Raw genomic sequence first — 21,105 nt, 5'->3', positions numbered from 1 at the left:
GAATGAAGCATTTGTTAACTTTGTTAATTTTGTTAAGTTTAATAAACACTGTCATATCTTTAAAGAGAAGTTCTTCTATCATTATTGTGTGTAACATTGTGAAAAGTGGCTGATTGAAGGAGTCAGAGCTCGAATTCACCCTTCTTTGTTCACCCTTGAATGTTGATATCTCTCAGATATTAACATTCTAGGTGAACTCCCATTTATGAGACTACCTTGTTTGGTTATTGGTCCCGGTTTCTGGGTGGTGCCCAGTATTTGTTAATTCATATTAATAATTCTATTAATTGTCATAATTACTTAATTATCCTTGATAATTGATAATTATCGCAAATAATCAACTGTGTTCCTCACAGATCTAACAGTTGGTGCCCGAATTATTGATTAAGGTTAACAATATCTTATTTTCATAATTCATAATTATCTATGATAATTATGAATTATTGCTAATAACCAAACGCACTACTGCCCGTCCCAACACTGATGTGGCCCAGCCTCACCCAGACTCTGCCTCCAGCGGCCCCCAGGTAATTTGAGTTTGAGACCCCTGCTCTACACTCACATAAGTCAATTCTTCTGTCTTAACATTTTGCAGAATATACTGTGCCCTCTCTTTTGGCATCAAATCATCATCATCATCAAAACACTTACAGACTGGCTTGTTTTTTGATCCAGGATCATTCATGGTCTCCTTTGCCTTCTGATCACATTTGCATTCTTTCGTCTCTATTTTACAAACAAACATCCTTGCAGAAACAAGTTTTGGGAAATTAAAACATGTTGTTTTCTTTTTCCTGCATGATTTAGAATGTCATTTGGAGTGTGTTTGAACTGATGACACAATGTCCAATAATGTATCATCATCTGAGGGTAACTAGCATGTATTTATCAATGAACTTGACCACCTCCTCATCTGTGTGCTTATCAATTTGGGGAGCACCCTCAATCCAAAACAGACAGTGAACATGAGGAGAACCGCGCTGCTGAAATTCTACCCTATAAAAGTGATCAATGATTTTGCCAATTGGTTGAGAAGGAGACATGAGAACCTCTTTCAAGAAACAATGCCATTTATAATCAAACATCCTCGCAGCTGTGACCGGGTTACGACGCAACAACTCACACCTGTATGCCCACTCTAAATCCTCCTCTACTGTTTGTGTTCTGCCTTCCTGTTTCAGAATAGTGGTCAGGAGATCCTGCCAGTGCAGATCTGCAGATGAAAACGAACAAAACCATGTCGGGATCCCCAACTGACGTACGCAGGCTAAGATGTCCTTCTGAACCGACTGCCAAAAAGCTGGAGTTCCTCTAATTGGCTTAAGAAACCTAAAACCCTCATCGAACTTTAACAACTGCTTCAAAGACTCCTCATCCATCAACATTTTTGGACTAATCCTGTGAGACTTCTGTCCTCCTTTACCCTTACACAACGCCACAGAAACACTCGATGACACCCAATCTATCTCTGACATGTACTGAGAAAAGAAAATGTATTCTACATTACACGCAAAACGACCATCCGCATGCATAATCCTGTTATTAAAGTAATGTGACAATGTTAAGCGATATGAACGGCTGTCATGGAAAGTCTGACTACCAAGAGGAAAAAACACAGGGAAACATTTAGCCTCGTGTGGTCAGAAAGCACCCTAACTGTACTATTCCCCTCTGCAGGCGCAATGTTTACAATATCATCAAAATACTGGTCTAATGCTTCCTGATCAATATCAACAGGCATAAGACAAGTGTCCTGAAACATGCAGTGCTGCTGTCTGTCATGTAACAGTTCATCTTGTATTATCTCTGATGTTTCCTCCACACCATCAACTACAGCCTGTTCTGTAACCTCACCACCTGCCTGAGCTGTCATCTCACTGTCTCTAACAACCTGTTCATCCTGACATGATTCTAATTTTTCTACAACAGCTTAATCCTCACTGGCTGACTGATCGTCCTCATTCTCCCCATCTTTCTGCCTACAAAACTCATTTACCCACTCTTCATTAAACTCAATATCCTTGTAATACACATCAGTCCTCTTTAAATACTCTAGCACCTGTCTTACACGTGAAGTATCCACAAACTGATACTCATAATGCCCTTTATACGTCAATTTATGCTTTAACTTCACCTGCAGCAAAGACCTTTCCATGCTAGAACGTGGCAACACATTAGTTGTCTGCACTACATTGGCTGGAACACATGTTACAGGCCCATGTACTCCGTTCTATCCTCCTTTAAGCAATGCCAACATTTTCATGAATGGAATATGCAGAGCTATCAAGTGCTGCTCTAAACTATTCAAACACTCCAGTTCAGGTGGAATGGGATCAAGCATCAAGGTATTAACCCAACATTCAGCTGGTATCTGACCTTTACCAATCTTTCTGTGACATGTATGACAAATCCAAAGCTGATCTCTACATGAAACTAATTGACAGGGCACAACACATTCATCAGAACATCTATGCAAAAACTTCTCATTAATGCACATCTCTGCAAGACCAGCTGTCATGACAAAACCAAAATCTTTTGACTTTTCTGTTGTCTGCTGCCTACTCAACCCAACACTGGCAATAACTTGCTGCTTAAACTCTGAACTATCATGATACTTTCTTCTCATCACTTCCCTACTCATTTGTCTAACTTTCTCTCTATGCTGTAAGCTGTCTCTATATTACACCATACTCTTGGATTTAATGCTCTCTCTATGCTGGACACTGTCTCTATATTTCACCATACTCTTTACTTTACTCTTGGCTTTAACTCTCTCTCTATGTGAAAAATTGTCATGATAGAGTTGTACACTCCATAATTTTGCCCTATCCCTAAACAGCACATTTTCATAATACATCTTTCTAACCCTCAATTGATATTTCTACCTAATCAACATATTCAATTTCTCCTGCATCTAACCTCACCACAGAGTCACTAACAGTCACATTACAAATTTACCGTAAACGTTAAATAAAAAAATAAAGTTATTACTAAAAGCCTTGGTAAACTTAACAAAGAGTTCATGATAACGGAGATGAAAGCATGACGTACCTCTACATTGGTGTGATCAAGTAGGAGGATCGCATTCAAGCATGCTGCTTTTATAACCTTGCATGATGACACGTCACAGCCATCACGACACCCAATCTCGACAGATACACAAAATGGCGATGCTCGTAAGGCGAGCAGAATGTTAGCTGCAGCATGACCGGAAAGAAGCACAACCGTTTAGCTTCCGCTAGCCTCTTAGCTAGCCCCGGCTCTCTGTTTGGATCCAACGGGACCACTGAGCCCCGGTTTGTTATTCAGGTTAAAGTGAATAAGCAGGGGGTCTGTCAGGCAGCTAAATAACTGAAGCCTGCAGAAGAAACACCGGGATCATCATGGTGAAACAGTCTGTGGAGAAGCTGCTGTGTTTGGCTGCACAGATAGGAAATCCATAGGCTGTGACGGCCCCAGAGCCTGTTGCCTCTGTTGCCTTTGGTAACGTGGTTTGTGTCTGTGTGTTTGCAGGTCCTTGGATGGGTGGAGCCGATGTCATTCGAGTACTAACTGGGAACACCTGGCCAGTGACCCAGAAAGCATTTAAACCCGCCTGACCTGATTCCAGTCTCTCTCTGGTCCCTTCTCCACTCACCACGCTGTGGTTGTTTTTTTGCATTGCCTTTTTGGTTTTGTTCTGCACTGACAACATGCACCTCACATTTTACAACACATCCATATACTTTCAAACACCACTGATACTGACTTTCACACCCCATTGCAATTACTGTTATTTACTTTAATAAACTTCAGTTAATTATTGCTGAGTTTGGGCATGGGTCTCCCTCTGTTGTGGCCTGCGAGCCGGTCATAATACAGCTGACAGGATGTATCACTCTGTTTGAAAATACCTTTTCTTCTCATCTTTTTGGTTTATAACAGCAGTTGGCAACCGGCATATTAGGTACATTATAGCCACCCTACGCTTCATTCTGTGGACCAAAAATTAAAGCCTACACATTAATCCTGTCTATATAATAAACTCAAAAAGAAAAAAACACTAGCATGTTCATTAAAGTTATAATGAGCCCAAAAACTCTAGTCTTCCTGAGTTCTCCCTCATATATTGTCTTTCTCGACCATTAGTGCAATATATGACTGCAGGTGTAATAGTGTCCTCAGCCAAGTGGGACAAATATATGCTATATCACCATAACCAATTGTCAAAAATGAGAGTCAAAAACTAATCATGTTAAATAAACATGATCTCAATACTGAGGAAAAATATTCGTGATTATAATTTTTGCCACAGTCATGCATCCCTAAAGACAACATACATCTTGATTTACATACACACGCGCACAAACAGTTTAAATATGTATGTGATGAATTGTTTTCTTTAATAAACTGTTACTTGAACACTTTTCATTGTGCTCCTGAATTTCTATGTGTGCTCCAAAATTTTTCATTTGTGAGCACATGTACTCCTGAAAACAAAGACTGCTCTCAAATATAAAAATGTGTCAAATCTGACATGTTAAGTCTTTAAGCCTTTGAACTAATATACAATACACACATTTAAAAATGACTATTTTACCTCGAGTACAGTGTGAATGTTGAGAAATAACATGAAAACATGAAAATAACAAGCATTTTCCTATTTCCCTTTTTTCTTTTCTTACTTTTTACTTAGATTTATAAAATAAAGGAGACATCACACTGCTCTCATTTGAATGTGTTCATCTGTTTAAAGGGGTAAACCTGCGAATACAGGATGTTTTTTGTATATAATTAAGATAAATATATACTGTCAACATTTAAACATTGTTTAAATTGTCAAATTTCTTAGTTGTGTAACACTGCAAGAGTAGACCTTTTGCAGCATTTAAGCACTTTATATTCTTGTTTTGTCTGTTTAACTTTAAACTCACTTATTAATAACGTAAAGGAGAATTCACACACTGAATGTGTTTAAATGGGTAAACCTGCCATTAGAGGATATTTATCTACATAATTGAGAGTAATATATATTTGAAAATTCTTACTTGTGTCTTTATTCACTGCATTATAAACTGATGTTTGGTTATTTACCAATCAGACAAAAAATATTTTGGTCCATTTGTCATTTGAATTTGCTTTTCATGATGAAACTGACAAAATTTTGAACAGACATCAGTTTATTTACACTACAGCAGACTACAGTATAGCACACAAAAAAAGTAATTTAACCAATGTCACACTGAAAATGCGACATAAACAGCAGGGAGGAGAATCTAAATTAAAAACAGAAATAACATATTTAGCAAGTAAAAAGAAAACAAAGAAAATTCAATCATATTCGAATAAAAGCAGAAATAGGCATAAAAATCCTGTTTTTGTTTTATTATACTTTTAATTTTAGGACACTAAAGTGTTAAAATAATTGCCTATGAATTAACTATCTTATGAAGGAGGTCCCCACATCTCGAACTCAAGTCTCTCAAATCATAGACGACTGTGCTGACTACTGAGCTAAAAGTTAGACCTCTACCTATTTATACACCCATAACAGAGAGACAGCACAGTGTGTCACTTATGGGAGGAACTTCAAAGGCAATTTTTGCTTTGCACTTTGCGCTTTTCATTTATTACCTATTTTTTACAACCTATTTTTGTGGAAAGGAAAGGGGGAACAACAGGTTATAGAGAGTCCCTTGAGAGCTCTTCACTTGTGTCAGTAGTTCAGCTTTATCTCTGGGGAACACCCCCGACTCCGGGAGTGATGTCCAAATGAGGAAATGTGCATCATGCAGCAGATGGATGTGACTCCCCTCATTGAGACCTGCTGATAGACGTAACAGTTGAGCAGAGAAGAGCGACTGACATAGCAATGTAACCGACCTGTGTGCTGGTATTTGACATGTTTTTTAAAAAATATTAGTACAAAATAAATGTTCGTAAAAAAATTCCAATATTTGTGCCTTGGCGAATAACAGTCCAGTATTTGGATTCGGCTCCACCCCGATACTGTATATCACAAACACACAAAATCAAAGTCAGAAATCACCTGTTTCCAAATTGCATAGGTGTGTTACACTGAAAAGAAGCATAACGAGTATTTCAGAAAAATACAAAACTTAATCATCATGTTATTACAATATATTCAAAAAGGGACAAAAACACAATATTACAAAACTTAAATCTGGGTTTCATCCAAATCTATGTTTTTTTAATGGCTGCTCTTTTATCTGTTATTTATCAGCAGCAGGTCATACCCTAAACTTTGCTTGTTTTTTTTTGGTTTTTTCCCTTTTTTTGCCAGGCTGAAGGATCCTTTTTTGTCAAAAAATTTACAGGATATCAACAAAAAAAAATTTCATCCACTGCTGTCATGTGAATTTGGAGTTTTTTAAACAAGATGAAGAGCTGGTGGCGCTACATCTCCAGTAGGTGTTAATAAACCATTGCAGAAGAAGAGGACACAACAAGATGATGTCATTAAAAAGCGACAGTCAAAGCTCAAATGATGGAAAACCATGTAGAACACATGATAGAAAAATGACATTTCTGTTTGTTTCATGTATTCATTTGAGGAAGGTTACAGTCTCCTCATCATCACTCCACACAGATCTGATGTTTTCAGCTCTTCAGTGATGTTTAAGTCACATGATTCATGTATATCATCACTTCATCACCAAGTCTGTTTCCTTTGCACTTTGTTGCATTTTGCTTTTATCAATACGTCAACTTTTCCACTTCAGCCAAGTGTAAAGCCTCTTTTATGATATTTAGTAATTATTATCATTATTATTATTATTATTATTATTATTAGTAGTAGTAGTAGTAGTATTTTGTTTTCTCTGTTACTACTCAGTTGTTTTGGGGGGGGGGACAAATGAAAATGCAAATGCAGTTAGAAACGCACCTTGTGATAAAGTGTTTAAAGCCAAATCTTTAATCATTAAGTGCACATTAAAATCAAATAACTTGATTATGTGTTAAAAGATTTGTTTTGTTGTCCTCTTTCTTCTCTTTTGTCTCTGACTTAAGTTTCTCCTGTATCTCATCTTGTTGTCTGTTTATCTTTTCCAGTTGTTCATTAATTTCCTCCACGTGGCTCTGTAGTTGCTTGTTCTTGTTTGTCATTCTTAAAACCTCTATATCAGTCATCTTCACTACTTTATCTATGGCCACGCCCACTTTCTGTTCTTCTTGCTTTCTCTCGTCCAGGCTCCAGTTGGTCTCTTTAATGATTTCTTTTAGTTTTAAGTATCCCTGTGCTCTGTTTACTGTCTTATCTCCCTCCTTCTCTGATATTTCTTTCTCCACTAAATTAAACTTTGTTTCATTCTCCTCCATCAGTTTCATTGTCTTCTCCTCCTGGACGGTTATTTGCCCCTTTTGGTTCAGAAGTTCCTTCTTATGTTCCTTCAGTATATCAATCAGCTGCTCCAAATATTTCTGCTCTTCCGCTTCCTTCTGTAACTCCTCATTAAGTTTGGCCTTTTCCTTTTCCAAATCCACCATTTTCTTGCTTTCAGTGAGCTGCGCCTTGGTGTCTTCTCCCTCCTTCAAAAGGCGTTGTTCTGGTGAAACAGAAGCAGAAACCATATTAGACACCGAAGCCAAACACACATTAAGTTAATATTATTTTATTTAAATGACAGCAGTATACTACTTCCACTATATGATATAAACTTTGTTTACTGCAAGTAAGAAATCACAATCTTCTGCAGTTGATTGATAAAATAATGAAATAGGTGTGTAAAGAAGATTTCATATCCTTTATGTATTTCCATCTCAGTTTTTATATTGCTCGAATGTCTATTCTTTAGTTTCATGTCTTTGCCTATCATTTGCTAAGTCCTGCTTACGGTGTATTTTGATTGGTTAAATAGCCTATCAATCAATCCTTAGTAGTAGACATAAGTTGTATCCCATTCCAGTTGCTCCAGAGAGTGTCCAGATGATGAAGAAGATGAAGTCTGAGGGCCTTATTTTAAAGATCTAAAGCGCATGGTCTGAAGCGCATGGTGCAAGTGCATTTAGGGTGCGTCCAAATCCACTTTTGCTATTTTAACGGCGGAAAAATGGTCGATGCGCCAGATGCATGGTTCAAAGGGGTTGTCCATAGTCTCCTAATTAATTATGGGTGTGTTTTTGGTGTAACATGCAATAAACCAATCACAGTGTCATCCCCCATTCCTTTTAAGAGCCAGGTGCACTTGCACCTTGGCGGATTGCTATTATGGCAGCGCATTTGCCAAGTAGTAAGAAGGAGCACTTCTCTGCAGAGGAAACTGATCTGCTCGTGCGCAAAGGGAAAGCACACGATCCATTACGAGCACCCTGCTGCTCCTGGACCCTCCTGTGGTCAGCCCAAGACCACCAGTTTAAGGTCCTGTTCATTAATTCATTGCAAATTTACCTTCATTTGGTTTTTGAAAAGGTTTTTTTTTTTTTATTACAGCTTTGGTTTCTGTAAAATCGTTTTGTTCAGTCATGGAGTAACAGGTCAAATCAGCAGGGTTTTAATTACTGAAAGTATGGAAACCTGATCACTGTAATCTCAAAAATGTCAAAGAATATGTATTAAATAATGTTCAAAAATTAAATGATTAATTTTAATCATGTAAAAAATCATCAACACAGTTATCAGGACTTGATCAGCTCTCTAAGGTTCTGATCCTGCTGCTGGCAGCAGCTAGAAGCTGTGCAGATTTATTTCCTTCTTTAGTTTAATAATTGTTTTCATCTCATTTATTTCCTCATATGTTCCTCATGTCATCATGTATTGATGCTGCAGGAAAGTTGATCTGTGTCTGATCCGTTGTTGTCCATCTGTTTAAATACCTCCGTGTATTGCCACGATTTGGTCAAATAATTAAACAATTTAATCCGTCATTACTGCGATTAGTTAATTCTGATAATATATATATTAATATACACATTAATAATCTTTCACACTGTAATCCTTTAATTTGTTACCTTTTGCATGTTTGTGTGCTGCTGCGTGTCCTGTGTGTGTAACAAGCAGAATGTATGTTGTGCAGATGCCTGTGTAGGTGCATATTACTGTCCTGATAATGCGCCTTAAAATAACAGTGAAACATTGCACCTTTGACTTCAGACCAGGTTTTTGTTGGTCAATAGCGCAATCACTCTCTGCTGCCTCAAGAAAGCAATACGCCAACAATGCACCTGACCACACCTTACTTTTAGACCAACACGTCATTGGGCGCACTGATGGGCGCAAGTGCATTTGCTATTTTAACAACGTGGACACTGGACGGGAAAATGACAACTGCGTCGGTCTTAAAATAGCAAAGAGACTTGCGCGGCGCTTGGTGCCGCTCTGCTCCGGGTGTAAGATAGGGCCCTGAGAGTGCATCACTAGTGAAATCCACTGCTGGATAGCGAGCTCTTATCTTAGTTGAGTTAAATCGTAGTTTACATTGCACAGTTAGTAGGAGTCCAGTGCACATCACCTTGTCTGATTTAACAAGGTGATATTTGGTCCTCTCTATACCAAAGGAGAAAAATACACATTGCTATTCATTGTCAAGACACTGTTAGATAAACTACCTACTTATATATCTAGCCTTTTATCCTGCCTGTTATCCTGGTTTATATCATACAGTGGAAGCAGTATAGAGTGTAAAGATATTATTTGCTGTCATTTGAATTAAATAATATTAACTTAATTTCTGTTTCTGGCTTCAGTGTCTTTCTGCACAGAGATCAAGATGCATCACAAGAATTAGAGAAGACATTAGAAATCAGCTCATGACTGAAAGCAAGATAATGGAGGATTTGGAAAATAAAACTTAATGAGGAGCTACAGAAGAAAGAGAAAGAGCAGAAATATGTGGAGCAGCTGATTTATATACTGAAGGAACAGAATAAGGAACTTCTGAATCAAAAGGAGCAAATAACTGTCCAAATAAGGAAGACAGAGAAACTGATGGAAGATTATAAAACAAAGGTTAATTCAGAGGAGAAAGAAATATCAGAGAAGGAAGGAGATAAGGCAACATGAGGAAAAAAGAAAAAAGAAAGAAAAAAAGACAAAGTCAACAGGGAGCACTATTTCAATTTTCCTCTACTATTATTAAAAACCTCGAAAACACATGATGAATAATGCCATTAGATTGTTCAGTATTAATAAATAAACACTGATTGACTGACTAATTTGTATTATTGTTACTGTAACGAACTGTTTCATATAACCATCTAAGATTTTCAGAATTGATAATACATTCATAAAAATGTTAAAAAATATATTTTTTTTGACTCACCATGTTTGTGTTGTCTCCATTTCAGGACAAAAATGACAACTACAAGAATAAACATGAAGGCAAACAACACACTGGTGGTGACAGAAGCAGCACAACTGGATGGAGCCATGAAGAAATCATCTGAAATAATAAAAGTAAGAACAATAAAACTGTGTGTTTGATCAGTTGGAAGCTGGAAGTTGGAAGAAACAATTTCTACCTGGAACAATAATGTGTGTCTCTCTGGTCTGGTTGATGTTGTTCTGTTGGACTCTACAGGTGAAGTTGTTGTTGTGTCTCTTCTCTACAGTCACTCTGCTGCTGACAGTATAGAGGTCATCAGGACCTCTGACTGTCTCTGTAGGTCCAGCAGAGAGGAGGTTTCCCTCACCGTCCAGCCAAAACATCTCAGGCTCTGGATTCCAGCGTTTAGACTCACACTGTAACACCACTCCGCTGGAGGATCTGTCAATCCCCACTAAGCTGATGCCAGGTGAGGAGACAGCACCTGATTATGAGAGAGAGGAGACATTTCAAACAAAAATCATTGGATAAGAGTGCACATAGTCCATCCTTTGTAAATTTCCACATCTACACTTTCAAATCCACTACATTTCAGAGGAAAATATTGTACTTTCTACTCCACTACATTTATTTGACAGCTTTAGTTACTTTTCAGATGAAGATTTGACACAATGGATAATATAACAAGCTTTTAAAATACAACACATTGTTAAAGATGAAACCAGTGGTTTCCAACTTTTTGGGCTTTTGACGTCTTACAAAAAAGCAGTGTGTAGTCGGGGTCACATTTCACATGTCTATGAGTTGTTAACAGCTCCACCAAATAGTGATTTTTCCCTCTAAACCTCTCACAAGCTTTCATTTCAGTAAATGTCCAAATGAGCTGATCTGTCACCAAAAATCAAAGCAGAAAAGTCCAAAAACTGAAAACTGTATATAAAGTAGTGTAAACTAGCTCCACCTCCAGCAGCTACAACAGTAACATGCTGCTCTAACACTGATGCTTCACTATTAATAATCTAATGATGTCATATATAATAATATATCAGTCAGAGGGACCAAACCACTACTTTTACTGCAATACTTTAACTACATCAAGCTCATAATACTTATGTACTTTTACTGCAATACTTTAACTACATCAAGTTGCTAATACTTATCAGTCGAGCAGCAGAAACACGGTACCCACATGACATTTTTTTGTAACTTGTTTTTTTTAAGGATCCTAACCATGTCTAGTTAAGAAATTTTCATGTTGCCAAGGTCAACTAATAGCCCATGGGGTTGGTTCGATGGCCATCTTGAATTGATGTCCACGTGACTGGCAAAAAAACTGATTTTCACAACTCCTGAACCAGCCAACATAAAAAGACAAATTAACCCACTTTTTCATATAATTTTGAGGCCAGGACTCAAATGGAAAGATCATTGACATGGTACAATCACTCTTTATTGGCGAAGAACAGGCAAATAACAAATTTTAGGCTCATAACAATATAAATTTCACCATTTTGTTTCACAATAGTTTCCTGCAATAGCCAAATGAAACTAGTTTATTCTCTTATATCAACTGTGAGGTTATTGAATAGATGGTAATCACTCTAACTGATATAGATGATGATGATGATTTTCTGCACTTGCGTAGACTTCAATTCAAGATGGCCGCCAAATGAACCCCATGGACCATTAGCTGACTTTGCCAACATGAAAAATTCTTAACTAGACACCATTAGGGTCCTAAAAAACCGGTTACAAAAGAATGCCATGCGAGTAAATGGGAACCTATTTCTCCTGCTTGACTATTTGTACCAGTGTTTCCCCTATAATTGTACAGGCCTGGCCAGGCCAACGAGAACCCCCACCAGGCCAAAAAGTGCCAAAAGTAACACCAAATATCCATTAATCTGGAAATCAATAGCATTTGGGAGCCTCTGTACAGCACTGTTCCGAAACATGAGTCGACTTCTGTGTGGTTGCCTGTGAAACTCCTAACCTCGCTCCTTCTGATGAATAGGGCAGTGTGTAATGTGTGTGTATAGCAAGTGAGTGTTTAAGAGAGAGAGAGAGCGAGCAGCAGAAAAGTGATGGTGAATGCGAGTGGAGCAGAGGAAAAGGTTAGCAGTAAGTTGTCAATCTGGTAGTACAGTACAAGCTACATTGTGTCAATTAATAAATGCTGCAGCTTCTCAAGACCAAGAAAAAGTTTCACCTGCTGTATCCCCAGCTACTGGAAAGGTGAAGGGGTTTAGCCCTGAAGTTAGGTTAGCCTAACCTGCCGACGCTAAACAGAGACATAGAGAATGGAGGAATGTGTGGCTGCTGACTCCCGCTGAAAACGGGTGGATGAGAGGAAAAATTTAAAGAATATGTCTGGCGATTTTCTAGATTTTTCTTATTGTCAACATTTGCAGAGCCAAACCAACAATGAAATGATTTCCTAACAAGTATTGTGTGTGTGTATCCAAAGCGTAATATAGCCACATCCTTTAAAGCACCTCAGGTAGAAAAGCTCTATATGTAGTGCAATGCAGTTTGGTCTATTCACTTACCAACATCAAGCTTAACAAAATATTCTTCATTCAGTTTTGGAATGTAGCATCTGTATGTTCCTTCATCAGAGATTTTCACTTTGGAGATTTTCAGTGAAATGTCTCCACGCTTCAGTTTGTCAATGGACAGTGATGTTCTTCCCTTGTAGGCCTTGTTTTGATCCACTAGAAGTTCCTGACCGTTGTGCCACACAAAGACAAATCTGGGGTTCAGGTCAGGTCTCCCCCACTCCAGGATCATTGGAGCAGCATCTGTTGGAGGCTTCAGCTGACATGGTAAAACAACGTCATCACCAACCATTGTCATGACACGCTGAGACTGACCTGGAAAAAAGTAGATTTATCTTAAATTCTGATCTTGGAAAAAACATTCACTTCTGTAAGGTTAAATATTCATGACTTATGCATAAGAGTTTCAGAACTACAAGAATGTATTGTAGGCAATGAAGCTGTTTTAGAAGCACAAATAAGCTAATCTGATTAATTTATTGGAAGCAGGTTGTCTGTCTTGATAGATTTTGAAATATTTGAAGTTTGATGTGATGCAGCTTTGAGGCCCATAAAAATGCTGATCAGAGTCATTTTAACACTACAATTCAAATTTTGTTCGTATGCAATGAAAATGTATTTGGACACAAAGAGTTCAGTTGTGATCATATTTACTATTGTTCTGCTTTTGTCTCCTGAGTTGTACCCCAAGGCTGCACCCTAGGCCCCATTTCATTTTCATAACATCTGCTTCAACTGGGGTCTGTCTGTAGGAAGTTCAACATGCATTATCACTGCTATGCTAGATGACATACAGCTGTACTTCCAACGGAAACCAAGCAACACAATCCTCTGTCTCTTTTAAGTTGGATGGCCAAAAATGTTCTTCAGCCAATTAAAGTAAAACAGAAGTCCTTACTATCAATCTTGAAAATGTACCTCTGGGTATAACCAGTTCTCTGGGGTTTTGCCCTCAAATCTTTCTTTTGGCAATCCGGAGACAGTTTTACAAGAACAGCTTGACCCTCACTATTAGATCTTCCCTATATAGGACTGAGTATGTCTCACTGGGAGGATGCAGGTCTAGATCGCTATGCTGATGATACCCAGCTGTACATTAAAGTGGCCCAGGCCCTTCTGCAGCAATGTCACACCTCAGTACCTGTTTTGCGGAGATAAAGGCCTGGATGAGCGAAAATTTCCTGCAGTTAAAAAGCAGCAAAACTGAAGCTCTCCTTATCGGCATGCTACACCAGGTTCACCCCTCTAGCTCCAAGTCACGTCAAAATGTGTAATAGCTACATTGGCCTGCATTCCCCATACCTCATCTCACCTTTGACGGCCAGGACATCCTCCTTTCCTCCTCTGTCACTAATCTGGGTGTTAAGTTTGATCCTCAGATGACTTTTGATGACCATAAGACATCTATGCAAAACCTCTTTCTTCCATCTCAAAAACATCTCTAAACTCCGCCCCTGTCTAACCCTGTCAGATGCAGAGAAACTTGTCCATGCCTTTATCTCCTCAAGACTGGCAGGAGCATCCACAAGCTCCAGTGCATTCAGAACAACGCTGCCGGGATCCTGATGAGAGTGTGAATACATGAACATATAACACCAATTCTCTTTTCATTGCACTGGCTCCTTCAGAATCGAGTACGAAGTCCTGCTCATATATAAAGCCATAAACGGACATGCGCCTCCATACCTACAGGAACTGATCAAACTACAAACCTCCACCCACACCCTCAGATCTGCCAGCAGCTTGTTCCTCGAGGCCCCCAGCACCAAGCTCCGCACCATGAGGGATTGAACCTTCTGCTCTGCTGCACCATGCTTGTGGAACAGCCCTCCTACCCATCTGAGGGCAGCACAGACCCTAGACTCTTTTTAAAAAACCTTTTTAAAAACCTTTCAATTCAGGAAGGCTTTTTTATCTTAACTCTTATGACTATTTTCTTTATGTTGTGTGTTGTGTTTTTAATACTGTAGCACTTTGAGTTTCACTATTAATGAAAAGTGCAGTACAAATTGAAAGTACTATTATTTTATTATTATTATATATCACCACTTTAAAATCCCAGCTAAATCCCACCAGTGGGATACTTTTTAATCTTTTTTAAGCCTGGTGGCATTATTTTCAGGATTACTTATACTCATTCTGACTTTCTGGTTGTAAAAGTTAATGATTTACCTTTTAAATGAGACCAGGGTTATGACTGTAATAAAAAGGGTTGACGAAGAGTAACCGTCTTATTTTTTTTACATTATTTTCAGGCTTGTGCACAAAAACAGGGAGATGCCTGGTAAAGGGCTAAATTTGTCTCTTAAAGTTATCTAACTAGTTATTTTTGTTTTGTTTGACTTATTTAACAGTATTAAAAATGTATTCAGTGACATGAAGCACAACATTAACATTGAAGTGAAACCACGACCTTTCACCAAGTGCTTATGTTGCTGAAACCTGAACAGATATGGGATGCAGGATTACATTTGCAAACAGAAGGTAATTGGGAACAATCTAGTCGTATATAAATGGAATTTATAGGAGACGCTGTTGGCCCATCACTCAGCCCATTCTAACATAGTTTTGTTCCTGCATGACAGCAGTTTATTAGTCAGCATTTTGTATTTCAAAGCCAAAAAACATTTAAAATTGGAGACAAACAAAACAAACTCACCAACCATTCAATGTACTCTATAGTCTCTGTATACTCATGGAGTACAAGATGAGAGTTTGTCTGATTAAAAAGCCGCAATCAGCACTGTAAAAATTTCCACTTTCTTTACTTTGCTCTGCTGCGTAGTTTACATTATTTAGCTTGTGGAGGGAGAAAAGAAAAGGTGGTGTGCTGTCATTCTGGCATATAGTTGAGAAGAAGTACTGTTCCTAGACTAGTTGAACTCTGGACCCTTGTTTCTATCTGAGGGTTGTTGACTTACCTGTAGGGTTAACTTTGGGTATTTTTGATCCTGTACAAGTGTATTTAAGAACTAGCTGAGTGCCAACTCATCAGAGAGATAAAAGGTATTTCTATGTGATATGATCCCTCTCTCAGAGATATGATACATTGTACTTCTGATGTTATTATTTGATTACGTTGTTTCAAAACCTGACAATGCTCTCTTTGTGTGTTTATTGACTGATCAAGCAATTCTCCATTACACTTACTAAGCATGTGCAGACGGCCCAGTATTTATGTTTGTATTTGTATTAAAATAAAGTGGAAATAAGTGTAAAAATAGATTTTGTTTTTTATTTCGCTTTTAATTTTATGATAAAGTGTTAAAATAATTGTTTATGAATAAACTATCTTATGAAGGAGGTCTCCACACCGGGTCTCAAATTCCAGTCTCTCAGGTCATAGACGACTGCACTGACCACTGAGCTAAAATCAAGTGCCTTGTCAATGTGCAGACAGACCTCTACCTATTTATCCACCCATCACACAGAGACAGCACAATGTGTAACATGTAGAGAAGAACTTCAAAGGCGATTATTGCTTTGTGCTTTGCATTTATTGCCTATTTTTTTTACAACCTAACTTTGTGGAAAGGAGAAGGGGAACAACAGGTTATGGAGAGTCCCTTGAGAGTATATTGTTTGTGTCAGTTGCTCAGCTTTATCTCTGGGGAATACGCCCAACTCCAGGAGTGATGTCAAAATAAGTTAATGTGTCATGTAGCAGGTGGATGTGAAGCCCGTTGTTGAGACCTGCTGATAGACGCAACAGGAGAGTACAAGGGAAAGACTGAGTTAGCGATGTAACCAACCTGTATGCTGTTATTTAACTTTTTTTTCTTCCCAAAAACAAAATAATTTTGAAAATATTTGTACGAAATAAATGTTTGTAAAAAATCCACTATTTGTGCTTTGCTGAATAACGTATTAGTATTTGATATACCCCTAACACTTACTAGACCTTACTAATTTGTCTCTGTGTTAGTTACCTCCACAAAGATGTATTAGGAGAATGAAGACAACGATGTGGTCAAAGGTTCTGAAAAGAAATTTAAGAAACAGTCCTTCCTTCATGTGACCCATCTTGGAGTGCTGAAAATTCAGATACACATGTATAAAATATTAATTAGTAGAAAAAAGGTTCAATATTATTACAGTAATATTCATCCAGAAAAGACAAAATAAATAATTACAAATACATTGTACTTATAACATACATTGTACTTATAACATCTCAAGTCATGTCAATTTTATTTGTGCAGCCCAATATCACAAATCACAAATTTGCCTCCTGGAACTTTACAATCTTACAGCAATACAACATCCTCTGTCCTTAGACCCTTGATTCAAATAAGAAAAAAATAAAAACAAAAAAACCTTTAACGGAAAAAATGGAAGAAGCCTCAGAAAGAGCAACAGAGGAGGGATCCTTCTCCCACGACTAACAGACAGGCAATAGATGTGTGTAGAGAATAGACCAAGAAAGCCAAACTACAGAAACACAGCACAGAAAACAAGATGAAAAAAAACTTATAATGGATTTGTGACATGAAGAATTTGATCTGGAGGATGCTGAACAGATTCAGATTTGTGAAAAACAGATAGGACCTGAGTCAACAGGTGCTATCAATGCCTGATTTTAGGCATGGAACAGTTTTAAACTCATATAATACTTATTTCAATACATTGTACACATTTCCTCCTGGACAACTTTTCAGGCTCACACATGGGCACAAGAGCTCCGTCTACAGACTGATTTCCATCAAAAGTGAATTATTTGTTCTGTTATGGTCTGTTTATTTTTTACTACTAACGCAAAAAAGATTTTATTCTGCCATCAAAGCTTTTCACTTTGTATGCAGTTAAACTTCAAGGGAAAGAGATGTTTGTTGTTCCAGACATCAACGGTTGTTCCAGTTTCCTGCGGTTGTATTTGCATCGTTTTATAGATTTTTTCTCTCCAAAATAATCAATGTTATGGCAATTTTATTTAATGTGCACTTATTTCTCTGTAGGGATGAGTAATAAAACCAGGTATTAAACGGGCCCCGGGCCAAATTATTAGAAACCATCAATATTAATAAGCTTCAACGTTACAGGTTCTTTTACTGGTACTTTTTAATGTTTTGTTGTAATTTATTTTCATGCTGCAGCCTCTCCTCTGCTCTCTATGTCGGGGCTGAGCTCCTCCATACACACACACACACACACACACAAGGAGTGAAGTCAACGAACAGCAGAGCACAGGTGAAGCGAAGATCATTCGAGTTGATGACAACTATGCTCATTACTCAAAGTGCACTAAAACCTTCATGAGTAAAAATCCAGTACTTCATCAATACACCTGTTCAACAAGCAACACGTAGAAAAGTGATATTTCAATCTGCTCTGTCTGCAGTCTCTCATCCAGTGTTTTATATGACCACAGTGCACCGGCTCAGCTAATAGTGAATTGTTACGAACAAGCTAAAACAAAAGCTATCTGTCTGTAGTCTAACTGTTTCTTAGTTTGCCACAAATCTTATGAATTGTCAAATTCTTTTAAACTTAGTTGCTGGCTGAGACATTTATTTTATTGACATTTTGGTTTGTTTCCAGTGAGATATAATTGAGTTTATATAGTGACTTTGCTGTTGTTAACATTACTGTTAGTACTCTAGAAACATTTAGTTATATTTAAATTATAAATAAATTCTAATCTTGCTCTCAATTTATTCTTTTTAAATAATAAATTTTTAAAAAAGCAATTTTTTGGTAATGAAGAAGAACCAATAAGAGTATTGATAAAGAACCAAACCGAGGAGTATCGATGGGAGTAGTGATTATCAGTGTGAAGTCAGAACAAGAGACGGTGTGCAGTCACATATATTAATATGAAAGTGACAAGAATTTTAACTTTTTTCTTTACTGACTGCATACTTTTTGAAGGTAAATATGTTCTTTTGCCAGGAATAAAAATCATGTCCAGAATGCACCAAATTGCACCATTTAAAAAAAAATGTTTTAAAGAGGAGCAGGCCCCGGACCCCCTTAGTTGACTTCATACCTTCAGAGCTTGTTGTTGTGCTGCTTCACCACACAATCTGGACACCTGCACCCGTACTAACAAATCTTTTCTTACTTTAATCCCTGTTAAATGTACAGTATGCAACACCAGTGGTAACCTCATACTTTGATTTAAGTCTATGATCTACTGTAGCACAGCCTCAACAGTCTCACATTCAATCTGTTGTGAAGGAAGGCCTTTTTTCCCTGTATATATATGAATATAATGAAAATTCATGTTTTGGTTATTGAAAGCATGACAGCAGCAATTTAAAAAAATGTAGAATTGTTTTTGAAAATCCCACATACCTGTTAAGAGCGTCAAAGTGTCGCCTCACCTCCCAGTAAGCTGCGATCAAAGTCCTCAGATAAAATGGTTTGTACTTTGAACGACATGGTCATGTGAACACACTTCAAGATGAAGTGTGTTGTCTTTTTCATCTGGCAGGCTTGTCTAGTTAATGACTAGACAAGCCTAATTGACTAGTTAATATTTAATTTTTGCAATCTAGGCCAGTGTCAACCCAGTTTCCTTATAGCATCTAACACATTTTGGTGTTGGGACATGGTAGGAGCAGGTTTTGTCATTAGCAATAATCAATAATTATCTTCGATGATTAAAAATTAAAAAATTAAAATGAATAAAAGTATGAATTGTACAAGCTGTTATCACAGTATGTATACACACAATCACAGGAAACGCACAACAGAGTTTATTAACATTAGCAGTATCAATTACAAATCAATAACGCTTCAATTAATAGACATCTATCATACAACTACAACTATCCAACACAAGCAACAATAAACAATGGCGGATATAAACAGCAAGACAATATACAGCACTAACAGAGATGTGTATGTATGTGTGTGTGTGAGTGTGTTAGTACTAATGTTTTTGTTAGCTGTAAGGTTATTTAGTTCATGGCCACAAGAGTCTTGGTTAGTTGTAACAACATGTGAAAAAATGTTACAACCTACCCCAAGCAAAAAGTTCATTGTATTTATATGTTTACTTTACTTTCAGAATGCCTAGGTCCTGGAAGAGAAATACTGATGGGGAGGGCCTCTCAACATTTTGAAGAGAGCATAAAATGATGCAAAAGAGCAGAGAAAGTCCATCAGATCTGTGACAAAATTGTATATATGTCACGTCACACTGTACAGATTCTGTAAAGAGAGAAAGAAGTTAGAAGAGAAGGGATCAAAGAAACTTTCACATGCAGGCTACCATAATGGAAACAAGGTCTTCACTGATGAACAAGAGAAGGAATTGACAATATATCTGATGAGGACTGCTGATGCATATTATGGACCGTCTCCACGTGAGGTAAGCAGATAGGAATTTGTAAAGCATAAATCAGAGGAAAGTTAGCAATTTATATTGTGGCAATGGGAAAATATTGAACATTTTTTATGTGATTTAATTTACAGGTGAGAGAACTTGCATATCAGCTTTCAGTGGAATACAGGTGCAAACATCCAAGGTCATGGAACGAATCTTCAAAGGCTGGAGCTGACTGGTTTTCAGCTTACATGAAAGGAAGCATGCAGCAACACAACGTGGCAATATTTTTCAAAAAGCTTGACGAAGTGATAACGAGGCACAACTTCAATTCAAATGACATTTGTAACGTCAATGAGTCTGGCATAACAACTGTGCAAACCCAAGACAGAGTGATTGCAAAACATGGCCATGACATCAGGAGAAAGGGGTTCAGTGGTCTCTATCACATGTGCGGTCAATGCCATTGGCAACACAGTTCCTCCAATGTTTGTGTTCTCAAGCATATGTTAACACAGACCACTTTGTATGATAGGAAGTATTGGAAGATAACTTCTCTAGCTGCCCACCAGACTACCTCTCCATACGCATCAAGCTGTGCTGAAGAAACAATGAATCACTTGAACTTTAGCCCAGTTGCTATGCAACCCTGAAAAACCCTGTAACAGGAAGGAAGAGGAAACAAACAGCAGTACTCACAGATACACCTGTCAATATGGCCCTGGAAGAAGAGGAGAGAAGAAGGTCTGACAAGGTGAAACAGAAAATAAGCTTGCCAAAGAAAGGTCTGGGCAAGAAACAAGACAAACAACTTGCACAAACCAACAACGACCTAGGCTACCTAAGAAAACACCAGTAAAGAAAAAACAGAAAATGCAGAACATTGAGCCACAGGACACAGATTCCTCAGATGATGATGACAATTTCTGCATCGTGTGCATGGAATATGTGTGCAATAACTATCTAAAGGAAGACTGGGTTTGGTGTATGACCTGAAGTCCCACGAGACCTGGGC

General features: G+C 37.8%; 1 protein-coding gene and 1 pseudogene across 1 annotated transcript; both read right to left on the bottom strand.

Annotated features, from left to right (window-relative positions):
• Positions 1-496: 496 nt before the first annotated feature.
• On the bottom strand, positions 497-2,136 carry LOC121889046 (annotated as a pseudogene).
• Positions 2,137-6,939: 4,803 nt separating this feature from the next.
• Positions 6,940-14,601, bottom strand: LOC121889044 (butyrophilin-like protein 1). The gene is made up of 7 exons (XM_042400738.1): positions 14,533-14,601; positions 14,314-14,382; positions 14,133-14,175; positions 12,812-13,135; positions 10,459-10,746; positions 10,260-10,379; positions 6,940-7,547 (listed from the first exon to the last, which is right to left on the bottom strand). The coding sequence occupies exons 1-7, from the start codon at positions 14,599-14,601 to the stop codon at positions 6,940-6,942; spliced, it is 1,521 nt and encodes a 506-aa protein (XP_042256672.1).
• Positions 14,602-21,105: the final 6,504 nt, after the last annotated feature.

The sequence above is a fragment of the Thunnus maccoyii genome, chromosome 22, assembly GCF_910596095.1.
Source record: "Thunnus maccoyii chromosome 22, fThuMac1.1, whole genome shotgun sequence".
Classification (NCBI taxonomy): domain Eukaryota; kingdom Metazoa; phylum Chordata; class Actinopteri; order Scombriformes; family Scombridae; genus Thunnus; species Thunnus maccoyii.
The sequence above is the reverse complement of the archived record's forward strand: the minus strand, read 5'-3'. Positions and strand labels throughout refer to the sequence as shown.

Coding starts and splice junctions, on each gene's coding strand:
- LOC121889044 (XM_042400738.1), bottom strand. CDS start 14,601: ATGGTGCGGAGCTTGGTGCTGGGGGCCTCGAGGAACAAGCTGCTGGCA. Junction 14,176..14,313: donor CCAGTCTTGAGGAGATAAAG/GCATGGACAAGT, acceptor CTTAACACCCAG/ATTAGTGACAGAGGAGGAAA. Junction 10,747..12,811: donor TTTTGTTAAGCTTGATGTTG/GTAAGTGAATAG, acceptor TCTCATAATCAG/GTGCTGTCTCCTCACCTGGC.